The sequence below is a fragment of the Trifolium pratense genome, linkage group LG5 (genome assembly GCF_020283565.1).
Source record: "Trifolium pratense cultivar HEN17-A07 linkage group LG5, ARS_RC_1.1, whole genome shotgun sequence".
Classification (NCBI taxonomy): domain Eukaryota; kingdom Viridiplantae; phylum Streptophyta; class Magnoliopsida; order Fabales; family Fabaceae; genus Trifolium; species Trifolium pratense.
Window position 1 is genome coordinate 10,233,528 of NC_060063.1, and position 17,945 is coordinate 10,251,472.

Here is a 17,945-nt window from a genome sequence, read left to right on the forward strand (position 1 = left end):
AAAAAAAAAGGATTCGGGGACCATTTTTAAAGTAAAATGAAAGTGTAGTGGCAAAATGAAAGAATTTTAAAATACAAGGACTAAAACTCAAATGACTTGTAAGTACATGAACCTTTTGCATATTTAAGCCTAATAATAATAGTAATTTACACTAATAATAATAATTCTATATCATAATATTTTTCCAACAGAGCATACCCAATTAGAGCTGTCAAAATGGGCGGCCCGGCCAATTTCGGGCCGGCCCGGTCGGGCTTCGGGCTTCGTCGGGCCGGGATAAAAAGCCAGGATAAAAAACGGGCTACCAAAATTAGTGCCCGAGCCCGGCCCGGTACGGGTAGTCGGGCTTTCGGGCCGGCCCGGTTTATTTTTTAATTTTTTTTTTTACTTCTAGTGCTCAAACTCAACCATATAAATAACATTAATCATTCTCGCGCGTCCTATTTTTTACTCATCCGCTATATATATATATAATAATTCTCGCGTGCCGTATTTTTACTCATCCCCTATCTACGAGTTTCTCGCGCGCCCTATTATTACTCATCCACTACCTACGATCTTCTCGCGCGTCATATTTTTACTCATCCGCTACCTACAACTTTCTCGCGCGCCCTATTTTTACTCATCCGCTACGTACGAGTTTCTCGCGTGCCCTATTTTTATTCATCCACTACGTACGAGTTTCTCGCGCGCCCTATTTTTACTCATCCACTACCTACGAGTTTCTCGCACCCTATTTTTACGCATCCGCTACTTACGAGTTTCTCGTGCGTCATATTTTTACTCATCCGCTACCTACGACTTTCTCGCGCGCCCTATTTTTACTCATCCGCTACGTACGAGTTTTTCGCGCGCCCTATTTTTATTCATCCACTACGTACGTGTTTCTCGTATGTCCTATTTTTACTCATCCGCTACCTACGAGATTCTTGGGTGCCATATTTTTACTCATCTGCTACTTAAGTAGCGGACGATGTTTTATAATTTATATTACAAACTAATTTAAAATCATCCAAAACAAATTATTTATATTTATATTTTATTTTTTTAATTTTAATTTTTTCGGGCTTGCGGGCCGCCCGCGGCCCATTCGGGCTAGCCCATATTTTAATCGGGCTTTATCGGGTCGGGCTAAAAAGCCCGGAAATAATTCGGGCTAGGATTTTCAAGGCCCGAGCCCGGGAAAAAATCGGGCTTGGCGGGCCGGCCCATTCGAGCTAGCCCATTTTGACAGCTCTATACCCAATCCAAGAGTTCCAGTTTTATACCTCTCGTTTCCTCGCAATTTTAAATAAAATTTCATAATCCAAATGATGGCGCAGATCTATTCATAACTGTCTAGATTTAACAAACATTATTTTGTAACAGCTGCAATCACAACCATTACATAAAAGCAAAAGCGATTAAAGTTCTAAAGTGTGACGGATGATAAATTTTAGGGCAAAATTAAACTACAAGTCCTTTATCTTATTTTTTTGTAACATTTTGGTCATTTATCTTATTTTTGTAACAATTTGATCCTTTATCTTTTTTTTTGTAACACTTTGGTCCTTATCTTATTTATTTATAAAAAATAAAGGATCAAAGTGTTACAAATAAAAAAAGATAAAGGACCAAACTGTTACAAAAAAAGGGACTAAAGTGTCACAAATAAAAAAAAATAAAGGACTAAAGTGTTACAAATAAAAGATAAAGGACCAAAATGTTACAAAAAAAAAAAGATAAAGGACCAAAGTGTTACAAAAAAATAAGATAAAGGACTTGTAGTGTAATTTTGCCTAAATTTTAGTGTGAGGTAAACTTTTTCTCTAATGTGTGAGCTACAACACAAAGACCCGGTCAATTTTGTAGTTCGCTGTTGATATTTTAAGTGTGACTTGAGTCTCAATTCGATAGAAAAATAGATATGTTAAACATTTTATAATTGAGAGATCCATAAATTTAATGTCTTAATAATATGGAAAAATCTATACAATATAAAACTACATGTAGCTAGCTAGGATATATTAAACATATCTATAATTTACATTTCTATCTTTTTCCTACTAGTTAATTAAGAATTCCTTTTCTTGGCTGAAATAGGGACATACAAAAATAAGAAGAACTTATAATATCCAACCAAAGTGGATATACAAGAAATTTGAACAAAACTATAGGAAGTAATGCAAAAACAGAAATAAAATATGGAACCCAAATCAAACCATGACAATATGTTATAAAAAATGAAACACTAAAAGCTATCATCATGCTTGTAATGGAGATGATTTGTGCAATCAATCCACATAGCAACTTTGAAGGAAGTGATTTGAAATAAGCATACTCTGCATAACTTGAGATGATAATAGATAAGAAAATTAGTATCGAAATTGCGGATGATATCATTGCAGTTGCATTCGATACCGCAAATATAAGAAATGCTTGTTTTTGTAAATAATTTGGTGTTCCTGTATTTTTGTTGTAGCCACCAGGTATGTTAAATGTTGATGTAAATACTCCAGTTGAAATGAGTGTTGAAATAAGAATGCAATAATTTGTTGTGCTTTCAATCCAAGATTCTGCTTTTGTTAATAGCTCTTTATGCTCCTCAGTAAATATATCATCAGGAGTTTTGCCATTGCAATTTTTCTTCTTTGTTTCTAATGGTGACATTAACTTTTTCACTTCCTGTAATGTCAAATTATAATGAAAAGTTTAGTAACAATAATTACTGATGACATGCATGTCACTTTTTTATTTTTGACATAAATCGGGTATACTCTGCGAGCAACTACAAAGACTAATCCCTAATATACTTAGATATTGCGACCAAAGAAATCATAACCACAACAAAATTTAAAATTTTAATTTAGATAAAATAAATAATCGAACAAACACATATAAATTTGGTTTGATTCCCAAAAAGTAAGTACATACTTGACAAAATAGTACTAGACAAACTTAATGCATTAGATAAATTTTGTCTCCCATAATGTTTGGTGGAAAAAAAATTATTTTAGTATTTTAGACAACTTTTATGGAAGAAAAAATGTTGTCTTGGCAGTCTTGTGGTTTAGTGAAGCACAAAATTTTTACTTAGTCCATTGATTTCCAATTTATCCGGTAATTTGAGGAACAATTTTAAAATCAAACACTGTATTGTCCTGTCTAATCCCTTAATTTTTTTAGCGGATCAAACATACCCATAGATCTGAAATTCAAAGAAGCAAAATAAAAAATAAATATATACATAAAAATATTTGACGATACGTTGAAATTTTAGATCGAAGGCATGTCCGATGTTTTGACACATTGCAGTGTCCACCATCAAACATGTTACTACTTTCAATTATTTCTATTAATATCTTAAATTATTACTAGTGTCTACATGTCATTATCAGTCAGTATTGTGTTTGATGTTCGTATATTTTTCAGCGCTTCAAAAGATATTATAAGACATATGTATGGTATAAAGTTGTAGGAAATGTACCTCAAACCATAGTATTTCATGTGTCATTTGAAGAGCTGCTCCTGAAATTAATTTAAGCTGACAATGAGGTGCTAATTTAGCAGCATAATGTAATATATTATTTTCTTCATCATCTTCAAGTGCTACAATTGAATCTTTGAAGGAGCCTAATTCATGTATTAGACTAAATATGCTTGAATGACAATGTTGAACAGCAATGTGAAATATGCTTCTTTTTTTGTCATCAACTTCTCTTATTAAATCAGGCTCAGACCTCAAAAGCTCAGCCACAAAGTGAAAATTTCCAATTTCTGTAGCATCAAATGTTATTTTTGATGGTTGATTTATAATTGTCCTATGTGTTTCTGTACATCCATGATTGAGAAGTATGTTCCAAAGACAACCAACAAGTTGGAGAAATAATGGACTTATCTCCATGCCTACACAAAGATATTCTACGTTAATTAGATATGTAAAGATTAAAAGATATTGTACTTGGTATCAAATAATAATTAAATTTTATTTATTTCGTACCTCGCACAATATCAACTTTTAAAAAGGAATACGAAAGAAAATATCTTATTAGATCAAACATATTTAACCCCTTAGAAGAATTCAAATTGGTCAATGGTTAGAGTAGAAATGCGGCTGATTTCGACTATTTGAAGGTTCTGTTTGAATATTAAAAATGGATCCTCATAAAAAATAAAAAATAATTATCATTATATATAACGTCAAAAAAGGACGTCCTAATCTAAGATTAAATTTGATGCAAAGATTTTTTTTTTAATGGCAAATCGTTATGTTAATATATTATAATATTATATTAGTTTTTCTCCTTGTCATGACTTGAATACCTCTAACTCCTTAATCTTTAATACAACTAGTTTAACTAGTTGAGTTACCCATCCGACCCCAATATTTGATGCAAAGATTAAAATGAGATAGAACTATATTTATGAGTATCGATAACTAATCTATTGATACTCATATGATATTTTATGAACATTAATAAATCTTTTTTTTTTAAGCAATGAACATTAATAATATATAACTATATTAATATAAGGAAAAACAATATACAACAATTATTTTAGGGTATCAAGATTAATCTATTACTACACATCTGATATTTTATGCGTATAAATAATATATAACTAATATTATATATGATGACGGATCGTCACACTTTCTAATCAATGCCTATTTTAGCAACATTAAATACATTTTAGTAGGTTTTAAGCAATAAATGTAAGAGAAATCTATTCATAAACATGATTACTTGTGTTGCAAGAAAACAGGTAAATTACAGGAAATTGCTGATTTTCACTACGCTGGGGGCGTAGCCCATCACGCGCTGCGTGATGGAGATCACAGAGAGCCAAGTTTTTCACCATGATCACGCGCGGCGTGATACCTACCACGCGCGGCGTGAAGCTTTGATCAGAATTGGATTGCTCTCTGAGTTGATCACGCGCGGCGTAGCACTGACCACGCGCGGCGTGAAGGAAGGAAGGATAACTGCGCCGGGGGCGTGGAGCTATCATGCGTGGCGGGAAGATTGCAGAGTTGAAGATCAGAGACCTCAGATTTGATCACGCGCCGCATAAGACCGTTACACGCGCGGCGTCGTTGAAGAAATTGCAACCACGCGCGGTGTGATAGATCTGGCGGGCGGCGTTGTTGCGATTATTATATAAGGAATCTGCATTTTCTGTTTCACGGGTTGGAAAATCTGCTACATTTCATCTACTTTCTGGTTTTGGAGCTTTCACAGTTGGATCCAGACCTTCATAGGATAGCTTCAAGCTCCTCAATAGCATGGATTCTCAAGCCATGAAGTTGAAGCTAGGACACGATCGAAGCAACATGAGGAGCTAAACTCCTTATGGAGGTAGGATCTAGGATAGCTTAGGATATAGATGGATCTAATGTAATCTGCTCTATTGTAAGAATTTACTCCGTTTCATAGTGTTTACTTATTGCAATTCTTCACTTAATGCTTTATAATCCTTCATTAGTGTTATAATGATTTTCAGTTAAGTCACGTATGAGAATATTGGTTTAATTTCTGAACTGAATTGCATTGAGCACTCGAGTGTTTCCGGTTGAGAGATTGAAACATAGAGTGTAGCAAACGATCGACGCGCTTTCATATCATTCGTTGTAGGAAGCTTCCACCCGAGAGATCGGGGGAGTATCGACAACGAATAGAGTGGATTTTGACAAGAGATTGCGATTCACTAATTTGTTGATCCAGTTGTGAACACTTGATTAAATTCGTATGATACGGTAGGTTGCATGTGATTTAGCTATAGACTAGGTGATTCCGATGATTCTACCTCGCTTTTCCACTTATTACAAAGCACGTTTTTCTACCAATTAATCACTCAAACAAACCCCCAAATTATGTTTTCTTATTGCATGATGTTTATGAACACTATTAGACTAGTTTAATCACACAATCCCTGTGGATCGATATTTTTATTACTACGTGGTATTTCGTTCACTTGCGAAAAATCCATCAAGTTTTTGGGGCCGTTGCCGGGGATTGTGATTGACCCAACAGTTTCTAATGTTTTAGTTTGTTTTGTTTTGAAGTATGTAGGTAGGTACGCAGCAGAAGCAAGGACTAAAGCAAAACAGGGCAAAACAGAGCTCAACTACGCTGAGGGTGCAGTACAATCACGCGCGGCGTGATCCTTCAGTACAGAGGAAGGAGTTTTTAAAAATGTATTACGCGCGGCGTGTGGGTGTATCACGCGCTGCGTGAAGCCTGGAGAAAGAAGGGCTCTCTGACTAGTGATTACGCGCCGCATGATGGCCATCACGCGCGGCGTGGCCTTTATGAAGGAAGTTCTTGACCGTTACAAATTGTACTACGCGCGGCGTAGCAGGGGTCACGCGCGGCGTGATTGCACAGGAAAGCGTGTCAAATTTGAATTTCTTCATCTTCCCAATCACTCCATTAATCCCATCATCATTACACACGGGTTCTCACGCGAAAAACTCCATTGTTAACCCATTTTCATCCTTCAAACCTCTTCAATTTCATCTCTAATTACCTTCAATCATCCCATTCCTTCACACTCACAAAACCCATCTCAACCACTCCAATTCCACTTCCAATTTCTCATTTCACCACTTTCCCAAAATCAACCCATTTCAACCTCCAATCTCCCATCATTCAGTCAAGATGTTGACAAGATTAATCGGGAAGTCGAAGAAGAAGAGTGACGTTAATCCTCCACAAGAACCATCGAAGAAGCCAAGGACAATGATGAGTGCAAGCAAGGGCCATTCTTCTCGGTCCGCTCAAGCATCTCCTCCACGCCGGAGCAATGTTACTCAGCCACAGGTCCACCCTCACTTCATTAGTGAAGTTCACGAGAAAAGGTACACAAAAATCCAAACCTTTACTATTAATCAAGAAAAAGGTTTTGGAGAGGATTTGTTAAAAGGTGTTGCTGAGATAGGGAATGAGATTAAGTCTAGAAAATGGGGGAAGTTTAATAAGTTGATGATTAAAGATGAAGCTAATCCTGGTAATCAGATGTGGGTTAGGGAATTTCTCACAAATGCTTACTTGCCTGACTAGTCTTCGCATTCTGAATATTATTCAACGGTTAGGGGAATTAGAGTGTATTATTCTGCAGCTCACATTAATACTTTGTTGGATTGTCGTGTGAGAGGTGCTTGTGAGTTGGTATCCGAGAAGGAAAGAATTGCTAATGGTGGTCTCGTGGTGAGGGAAGAGTTAAGGCGATTGTTTGTAGACCTGGTGCTAGATGGCTGTCACACTCGCCCACGTCTCTTCCTACTAGGTTGAGTTTGACGAGTTTTAACCCTATTCACCGTGCTTGGGGTGAGTTTTGGCTGAAGAATGTTAGAGTGGTTGGTAATAACTCTGAAATCCAGTTTGATAATGTTGCTGCTGTTCGACTACTAGCTAAGGGTCGTTATGTAGATCTTGGTCTTTGGTTACAAAAGGATTTACATGAAATGGTAAATAATAATAATCCGACTTTTACTTTGGGGCATTGCAACTTAATTGCTGCTTTGTGTAGGGCAAGCAATGTCCCAATGTTTGTGCAAGAAGGTGACTTACATCCTACTCGTCCACTATCGTTATCATACTTTGAGAAGAGATTTGAGAGAGGTCCCATAGTTCCCCGTGGTGAGGGGAATGCTGCGAGAGAAGATGCTTTGAGAGAAGAGGAAGAGATTAATCGGTTTGAAGATGGTGTTCACCCGGACCAACATGAGGTGCTGGTTGATGAACCACAAGGGATTCCGGAGTCAGCACCTCCTCGTTACTCTCATGATATTAATCAACTTGCTTCTATGCTACACCAGATGGAAATTTCTCAGTACTCCGGGCTTCCTAATCTTTACTTTGATACCGCCTCTTCCATGTACACCGAGGCGATGACTTATCGATCTACCTTCCCTCCTCATACTTTTGGGACCTTGTATCCCGTTGATGCTGATTGGGAGGCGCATCAGGCGAGGGAGCTAACATCATTTCAGGCCAGACAAGCTTACAATTCTGGTTTGAGAACTTCTGAGTTAGCGGAGATCGAGAGGTGCCGCCGGGTTGAGCAGGAGGAGGCTGCTGATATGGAGAGGGAGATGTTGGATGTGGACGGGCTGAATTTGAAATTGAATAGCCCTTTCACAAATTATTTCACTGGCCAACCGGATGACACCGCCTGACGTCCTTGGTTATGATTTTCTGCTGCTGCTGCTACTTTATTCCTACTCTATCTCTACTTTTACTTTTGCTCTTTTACTTTCGTTGGTTTGTAATAATGATTTGATGTTGGTTGGATATTTGGCTGGATATGTACTATTTTAACTTTGAATTTGAACTTTACCTTGTTCGATTGTGGAATGATTTTTACCTTTAGAATTTGTTTCAATATTTTGGCATGTTCCTTCTAGTTACTTGAGTATCAATTGCTTGATTGTCTCTGTGTGTAATTTGTGAAACTTGCAGTGCAATAGCTTGTTGCACTCATGTGATCAAGAGGCAAAGGAAGGGAACGCACACTTTTTGACCGGTTCTTTGATTCGACCCAACCATGAGGTATTGAGCCAAACACTCTTTTTCCTTCTATGTGTGATATCCACTCATGTATTGTCTCTCGATTTTGCTTGTCGTCTTTTTATTTGATTGGTACTTTTGTAGCACACACGAGGCATGTTCCTTGGTACCTTTGAGCTTGTCTATCCACCCTTACATATAATTATCCTTTGCTTAACCAATTTGAGCTGAAAAAGAAAATGTTGTTTTGCAAAACCTTAAGAAATTTTTGATGAAAAAAAAAAGGAATGACTTTCTTGGAGGTTAGGCACCTAATTAGTGGTTGATGCGCATTGCTCACCACTAAGTTTGGGGTTGCTCTTTGGAATTAGCAACAAATAAAGTTTGGGGTGAGGGTACTAGAGAACTTATAAAAAGTTTTGATTGAAAAATTTCAAAAAATTGCAAGGCTTTAGTCATGAGAAAGATAGAAGAAAAGTATGAAAAAAAAAATGATGAAAACATGAAAATGAAAAAAGAGATGAATGATGGAAAAAAAAAATATTGAAAAGAAGTACAAAAAGTAGTGATAGCCTTGAGTGCAAAAGAATTACAAAACTTTATTTGATGAATTGAAAAAAGTTCTCTAGTCCACTATAGTTCAAAAGAAAAGGGATTTGGTTTATGAAAAGTTTTGACCTTAGGGGGATCTAACTCCAAGTTTTTCTACTATTTATCCCAAAATGTCACCATCCACCCTAGTCAAGCCACGTTATAACCCTAAAAGACCTCTAAAGTGTGTGCCCAAAGTGAACCAAATGAATTCTTAGACTACTTGCAAAATTATTGTTGACTTGCATTGATGTGTTGATTTGAGTGAATTACCAAAATTGAAGAGTGTATGTGAGTAGTGTGATGGAATCATAGAGCCTTGGTTGAAAAGTGTGAATTACTTGAAAATGCCTTGCGGGAACGATTGTGCAATTGAGCATTGTTTGCAGATGGATCATTGATCATCAGGTGATTCTCACGTATGTATGATTCGAGTGAATCTAAGGAAAATGCCAAAGTCTTGACACAAAAGCTTGAGGTAAAAGTTGTTTCCTTGAGGACAAGGAAATGTTTAAGTTTGGGGTTGTGATGACGGATCGTCACACTCTCTAATCCATGCCTATTTTAGCAACATTAAATGCATTTTAGTAGGTTTTAAGCAATAAATGTAAGAGAAATCTATTCATAAGCATGATTACTTGTGTTGGAAGAAAACAGGTAAATTGCATGAAATTGCTGATTTTCACTAGGCGTAGCCCATCACGCGCTGCGTGATGGAGATCACAGAGAGCCAAGTTTTTGACCATGATTACGCGCGGCGTGATACCTACCACGCGCGGCGTGAAGCTTTGATCAGAATTGGATTGCTCTCTGACTTGATCATGCGCGGCGTAGCACTGACCACGCGCGGCGTGAAGGAAGGATAACTGCGCCGGGGGCATGGAGCTATCACGCGCGGCGTGAAGATTGCAGAGTTGAAGATCAAAGACCTCAGATTTGATCACGCGCCGCGTAAGACCGTTACACGCGCTGCGTAGTTGAGAAATTGCAACCACGCGCGGCGTGATAGATCTGGCGCGCGGCGTGGTTGCGATTATTATATAAGGAATCTGCATTTTCTGTTTCAGGGGTTGGAAAATCTGCTACATTTCATCTACTCTCTGGTTTTGGAGCTTTCACAGTTGGATCCAGACCTTCATAGGATAGCTTCAAGCTCCTCAATAGCATGGATTCTCAAGCCATGAAGTTGAAGCTAGGACGCGATCGAAGCAACATGAGGAGCTAAACTCCTTGTGGAGGTAGGATCTAGGATAGCTTAGGATATAGATGGATCTAATGTAATCTGCTCTATTGTAAGAATTTACTCTGTTTCATAGTTTTTACTTAATGCAATTCTTCACTTAATGCTTTATAATCCTTCATTAGTGTTATAATGATTTTGAGTTAAGTCACGTATGAGAATATTGGTTTAATTTCTGAACTGAATTGCATTGAGCACTCGAGTGTTTCCGATCGAGAGATTGAAACATAGAGTGTAGCGAACGATCGACGCGCTTTCATATCATTCGTTGTAGGTAGCTTCCACTCGAGAGATCGGTGGAGTATCGACAACGAATAAAGTGGATTTTGACAAGAGATTGTGATTCACTAATTTGTTAATCCAGTTGTGAATACTTGAGTAAATTCGTATGATACGGTAGGTTGCATGTGATTTAGCTATAGACTAGGTGATTCCGATGATTCTACCTCGCTTTTCCACTTATTACAAAGCACGTTTTTCTACCAATTAATCACTCAAACAAACCCCCAAATTATGTTTTCTTATTGCATGATGTTTATGAACACTATTAGACTAGTTTAATCACACAATCTCTGTGGATCAATATTTTTATTACTACGTGGTATTTCGTTCACTTGCGAAAAATCCATCAATAGACCTCAAAATTTTGAGGCCCAAGGTCGTCACACACATTGCACATGTGTGTAAGTCGGACCTGAGTAGGAAGTAAACAAAAGAACATGAATATGATTTATGAGATCTTCTTTTATCGCCTTATTTGCTTCTCGCGCGCCCTACACGTTTCCGTTTTTATCCATCCAGTTCCACTATTTAAGTAGCAAATAAAAATTTATCGTCCTCTAGCGGACGTTATAAAAATAATTGGATGGCCAATAAAAATCTCATGGTTTATCCGTTTTCTGGAAAAGAGTGATTGTAAAGACTTACCAAGACAAAAAGGCTTTCTAGCCAAGACATGTAAGCCTGTTTCACTGTTGTTATTTCGAATCAATGCCAATGTTGACTTTTTCCATACCATTTGCAAAGCTAAATCTGCAAAATTTTCAGGAGTGTAATTGTAGGTATTAATATATATCAAACATATTACTACGTACCTCTGTTCATTTTACTAGAAACAGTTGACTCTTTAGATTTAGTCTGATAATATAGACTAAATACATCAAATATTCAATGAACATAAATTTAAAAAGTGAGTTGTTTCTTATAAAAAAGATCATAAAGTATATTACATGCAACAAGAATTGCTTAGGAAGGAATTAATTAAGGGCAATTTACTTACCATACAAATCATTCTTGATGCAAATGAAGAACAAACCATTCATCTCCTCTTCTTCCAATATATCTATATTATGATTGAATAGATACCTTGCAATGTCGCTTCTTCCATAAAAAGCAGCCATAGTTAGAGGACTCATTCCTTCAACACCTCTAATTTGTATTAGGCACCCATTTGTCTCAATCAATATAACAACAATTTGAAGATTTCCAGAAACAGCAGCCACACACAATGATGTATTCCCTTTATTGTTTTGTAGTAACAAGTCATTTGGCTTAAGTAATTTAACTAACTCCTCTACAAAATGAACATGATTTGTTCCTGCTGCAACATGAAGTAGTGTGCCATAATCCCTTGTTATAGCAGCATTTAATAGTTCATTATTTTTATGTATCATACCCTTTGATGCATTCCAATCACCTTCTAGTGCTCTCTTATAAAGGGGTACACATTGGTTCAAATATTTTCCTGAAGAAATTAAAGTTGAATTAATAAAGTGCCATATTCTAAGTCAAGTGGATGTTTGCATAGTTCTATTTTTGAAGGTTAAAATTGATTCCTAATGTACAAAATTTATTTTTTTGACTAAAACTAGTAAAGATCCACCTTTAAATTATATTTTAAATATTAGAGAGAAAGAGTAATGATCAAACTTTTATCTTGTAACAAGTGAAGGGAAGGCAGTCGATGTTGATTAGAAGTGCATCCTTGTTGGTGAAGCTGTGGCTGTGCCAATAATATTGATGATGTTGCTAATTTCAACTCAATATGAACCTCATGTGCTTTCAATTGTGATGGAGATGTTGCTGAGCAAACATTTAACATATCCATTTCTGTAAATAAAATTAACAAACACAGATAATCAATCTTTTCATTTTTTTTCACAGGAGGATATAAACAAATTAAACACTAAAATGGCAAACAAATATTTTTAGAGCTTTTTTATCAAATAAATTAGTGTTAGAATTTCACTCTTCAATAAAATAAATATATAAAATTTCTGAAGTTCGAATATCAACTCTTATATATAAAATAATATTCATGAGTATCGTTGATATGTCTAAATCCAACAACCTTTGATGATGGAGATAATAATACTTTATAACTTTTGTTAAAAATAAAAATAATATTTAGTTACTGATTGCTATTTTTAATTTTTTTTTTTGAACAAATTGATATTTTTAATCTTGAAATTAAATATCACGTTTTATAAATCCCAAGGCGGCTGTATATACTATACTATCATTGTTTCAACTTGCAATAAGAAGGACTACATATATGCCACGTGTAAGGACCTAGTTGGCCAGCATTTGCTTTCATGCACATCACATATATATATTTAGTCATTATTTGTTTTATATAATTGACTTTACAAAAACTATCCACTACAAGTCTTTGCCTTACACACCTCTAAATTTAATTCATAATCCGGCCAGTTTTTCCACAGACATATCTTTAACTAAGATTTATAGTATACTAGAAGACAGAATATATTATCTGGACCTAATAGAAATAATAATATGCAGTAATTAAATATAATAAGAAGAAGCTAAATTAAATTTATATGTAACATTATAGTAGTTTTACATCACTTGATATATAATTTACAAAACTGATTATAGGTTGAATTTGAAAATTTATATGACATAATCTTTGTAAATTCTATTAGATATAATATGATATCATTGAGACAGTTTTTTTTTTTTTAATTACAAATATAATATTATATAAATGAAAAAAAATAAGAAAAGGTCGAGAATAATAATGGGCACATGAAGTACACAAAATCAGTAGTCCACGACCTACACTAAAGCAAAAGCCAAAAAGAGAAAACCATAAAAAATACACTAGAAAATAATAACACCCCAACATCTCAACCACCAGGAGACACACCTTCCCTCAAAGAAAAAGAAAGAAAACAACACAAAATAAACTCTTATGATTCCAACACAAAATAGGGCGCATCTTCCAACCATTAATGCAAATTAAGATTCATGTATTAGTTAACCATGTATGTGCATGTGTGAGTGTGTGTGTGCGCACGATCAATTTGAGAAAGAAAAAATGAGTGATTTAATTTTAAGTAATATACATACAACTTGTGTGATAAAATAGAGGATGAGATGAGGAGTAAAAGTATAGAAAGAAATGGAAAAGAACCCATCAAAAGAAACATTAACATTTTGAAAACTCCAGGCAACAAGAACAAATTTTAAAATGGTTATTCAGAGAATATTTCTTTCACTCTCTATCCATATGAGTAAGCTTGGAAGAGAAATTATATATGTTGCTCCCAATAATTAAAACGAAGGACTAGTTAGTGATATATGATATATATAACAATATTAATTAAACCACATGTTTATTTTGTGAAACTCTATATATATATATATATATATGCAAGAAAATTTGAAGCAAGGATTAAATTTAAATGATTCTCAAATTTTATTCGTTAGGAAAAAGAATGATTGTAAGAAGAAAAAAAAAAAGGAAAAAATTGAAAATTAAAGCTGAGTAAAACTTAAATAAATTAAATAGAGAGAAATTTATGGAGTTTACCTCAAGAAGCAATCTTAGAAAAGAGGAAAATGGCGATGAAGGATGAACCACAAATTTATGTTGTTAATATCTTCTAATCTCAAATGTAAAGGAATCTCTTGAAATATTCAGGTCTTGTGTGACTATGTCAAAGTGACTTGAGTCTTTACATGGGTGTAGTTCGTAAGAATAAAAACATGGTTCCTATTCTTAGTCAATTGAATAACAATTTTATAATATAATTCAGTGTGAAATATGGATAAAAGTACACTATATACTTTTTTTTTTAACGGAAAATATACTATATAAAAGTGAAAGGAATTATTGGACTTTTCGAGGTAAATTCTAATATGGACTACTTCATTAAGTGGTCTATGGTAGACCAATCATGAATAACATTATAATAAATACGAATTTTATAAAATCCACTATTGGATTGAAAGTTTATATCATATAGATCATCCATAGAAAAATTTAGAAAAATTGAAAATTATTTGATATGTTATCGAGACACATCAAGATTAACGGTTTATTAAATAACGTAAATCTTGATGGGTCTCAATAATATATCAAATGATTTTTAAAAAATTTTAAAAAATTTATAAATGATCTATACGATATAAACTTTCAATCCAACAATAACGTTTGACACCAAATGTTACACCTCTCAATAACGTTTTAACCGATATAAATTTTATAAAATCCACCGTTGGATTGAAAGTTTACATCATATAGATCATTTGTGTAAAATTTCAAATAAATCCAAAATCATTTGATATGTTATTGACATACATCAAAATTAACGGTTTTTGTATTTTTTTAAATGCCGTTAATCTTTATGTGTCTCAATAGCATATCAAATGATTTTGGATTTGTCTGAAATTTTACACAAATGATCTATATGATGTAAACTTTCAATCCAACGGTGGATTTTATAAAATTTATATCGGTTAAAACGTTATTGAGAGGTGTAACATTTGGTGTCAAACTAGTTGGTGTCAACGGATCCTGACTCTATATATATATATATATATATGGGGTTTTCTAACATAGACCCTAGTTAGGTCTAAGTTAGCAAGGTGCACCTTTTCAATTGGACCAAAATACCCATTCTTTTAATTTTTGAAAGAATAGAGCAACAGGGGCATTTCTGTAATTTTCTGCAATTTTGCCAACCATATACACGCGCCCCACCTTCTTAAACCATTAATAGACGCGGATTCAGTGTCGCGCGCGTACCGAAGGACCATGGTTACAGACCGTTGATTTCCATCAGACAGCTAAGATCTGATCTCATGAAGACTGTCTGATCAATCAGACAGCCCAGATCATCCAGATCCATCAGATTCAAGCGCCTGCGTCACACTGGATTACAACCTGGAGAGAGAAAAATTTGCTTTTTAAAAGTAGGACACGTGTCACACAATGGTTGGCTGGGCGTGATTTTTGTTCATTTAATACTTTGAACTCAATTATTTCGTTGTAAATTAATTTTTTATTTTTTTATTTTTATACCAAAATTCATAATTTTTTTTTGTCTACAAATAGAGACTTGGTTCGTTTGATTTGGACACCGAAAAAAAAACGCAATTTTTCACTACCTTAATCTCATTTTTTGTCTACTAAATACGTTACTTGTGTGTTGTAATTTAACACGCACCACTCAACCAACTCACTGAAACAATTATACCAGGAAAATAGTAGATAATATTCTGGAACTTTTGGTATATTTTATGAAATTTTTGGAGACCTGAAACTATTTTTAGTTAATTAAATGAGATAAAACGGTAATTAAAAACTAATGTTTGCTTCTGAAACCATTTTACTGGTAGAATGGTTGCACATAGTTGTATTCTGAAACTATTTTACTGGTAGAATGGTTTCAATGAGTAATTTATTAATTGTGTTTGCTTCTGAAACCATTTATTCGGTACAATGGTTTCAGAGAGTTGTAATCTGAAACCATTTTGCTGGTAGAATGGTTTCAGTAAGTTGATTATTAGTTATTTGCTTCTGAAACCATTTAGCTTGTAGAATGGTTTCACCTAGTTGTATTCTGAAACCATTTTACTGGTAGAATGGTTTCAGTGAGTAATTTATTAATTGTGTTTGTTTCTGAAACCATTTATCTGGTACAATGGTTTCAGAGAGTTGTAATCTAAAACCATTTTGCTGGTAGAATGGTTTCAGTAAGTTGATTATTAGTTATTTGCTTCTGAAACCATTTAGCTTGTAGAATGGTTTCAGTGAGTTGATGTAAGGTAGTGAAAAATGAGATTAAGGTAGTGAAAAATTGGGTTTTTTTTTCTGTGTCCAAATCAAACGAACCAAGTCTCTATTTGTAGAGAAAAAAAAATTATGAATTTTGGTATAAAAATTAAAAAATAAAAAATTAATTTACGACGAAATAATCGAGTTTAAAGTATTAAATGGAAAAAAATTAACGTAGCCAATCATATGCTGACACGTGGCCTTACCTTTTCAAAAAGTTTTCTCTCTCCGCCCATCCTTCCACCCACGCGCGCCTGTCGGCGCGTGTGATGCACGCGCGTGATTTTTGTCCAATAATAGCGTGACACGTGTACTGGGGGGGGAAAAAGAAGTGGGGGACGCGTGTAAAATTGCAGAAAATTACAGAAATGCCCCTGTTGCTCTATTCTTTCAAAAATTAAAAAAATAGGTATTTTTGTCCAACTCAAAAGGTGCACCTTGCTAACTTAGACCCAACAGCCCCCTATATATATAATATATATATATATATATATATATATATATATATATATATATATATATATATATAGAGAGAGAGAGAGAGAGAGAGAGAGAGAGAGAGAGAGAGAGAGAGGTTGATGTTTGAATCCGGGGTTTCTTTTTATTCAGCTTATTTGATAAATTTCTAGCCACTAAAATAAAATTTATTTTAAGGGATGAAAATCGAGAATTTTATAAATTCAAGTAATATAATTAAAATCTTTTTAATAAAGGTTGCAAAATAACTATTAATGTTATTTTATCTACTCAACAACAATTTTGAATTCAATTTAACCAATAATGAATCAATCCTAGTGGTAAAAGTCTTGGTCCCTTAAGTATGTAGTCTGAAGTTTGATTACTAGCATGCGTATGAAAAAAATTCGATAGGGAGGAAAAAACCTATCTTGTGTGCTCCACAGATTCCCAGACGAAAATTAGTCATCGCTAATGACCGTGTAAACTTCATACCAATATTATATATGTTCACACTATGGTTGTTAGGAAATAATACCTCTAATTATATATGTTCACACTATGGTTGTTAGGAAATAATACCACAGAGTTGAGGCATACTAACTATTCTCCTATATATATAGATGTATTATTATAAACTAGAATTGAAATATGATGACATATATAGTCAAAATATGACTTTTTATTATAAGATTTAAATTTCTCACATGATGTGAGTTGTTGCGGTTAACGTCTCACGCTAAAATACTTTCGCACTCTTTCTTGCTTAAAAAAATACACATTGCACTCATTCTCCTTCATGCTTAACGATAAAGAAATTAATAATTTTAACTTTTATTTTTATTTTTTAAAATGATCATATTTATAGTAAAGCAACAATAGTTTGAGTTTTTGTTCCACTAATCACTTTTTAATAAACTAAGTAAATTGATCGTTGTGTCAATTAATTATAACACAATTTAAATCAACTAATTCTTTCTGTTTATAAAATTAATTTCTTTGAAACCAACTTCTTAACGCGCGCCGAAGGCGCGTGCAACCAGGGGCGGCTCCTATGGGTGTGCAAGGTGTGCCACCGCAT

The 17,945-nt window shown here is 34.4% G+C and overlaps 1 protein-coding gene across 5 annotated transcripts; it reads right to left on the minus strand.

Annotated features, from left to right (window-relative positions):
- Nucleotides 1-1,862: 1,862 nt before the first annotated feature.
- On the minus strand, nucleotides 1,863-14,382 carry LOC123884744 (ankyrin-2-like). 5 transcript variants are annotated; one of them, XM_045933928.1, is made up of 7 exons: nucleotides 14,159-14,359; nucleotides 12,397-12,432; nucleotides 12,253-12,345; nucleotides 11,603-12,067; nucleotides 11,251-11,355; nucleotides 3,467-3,885; nucleotides 1,922-2,664 (listed from the first exon to the last, which is right to left on the minus strand). In XM_045933928.1, the coding sequence occupies exons 2-7, from the start codon at nucleotides 12,428-12,430 to the stop codon at nucleotides 2,050-2,052; spliced, it is 1,731 nt and encodes a 576-aa protein (XP_045789884.1). In that variant the 5' UTR covers nucleotides 12,431-12,432; nucleotides 14,159-14,359; the 3' UTR covers nucleotides 1,922-2,049. The 5 variants fall into 5 exon arrangements, with proteins under 5 accessions (XP_045789882.1, XP_045789884.1, XP_045789883.1 ...); XM_045933927.1 differs by having other exon boundaries at nucleotides 12,253-12,281; nucleotides 12,327-12,432; XM_045933929.1 differs by having other exon boundaries at nucleotides 12,397-12,438.
- Between the last annotated feature and the right edge of the window lie 3,563 nt (nucleotides 14,383-17,945).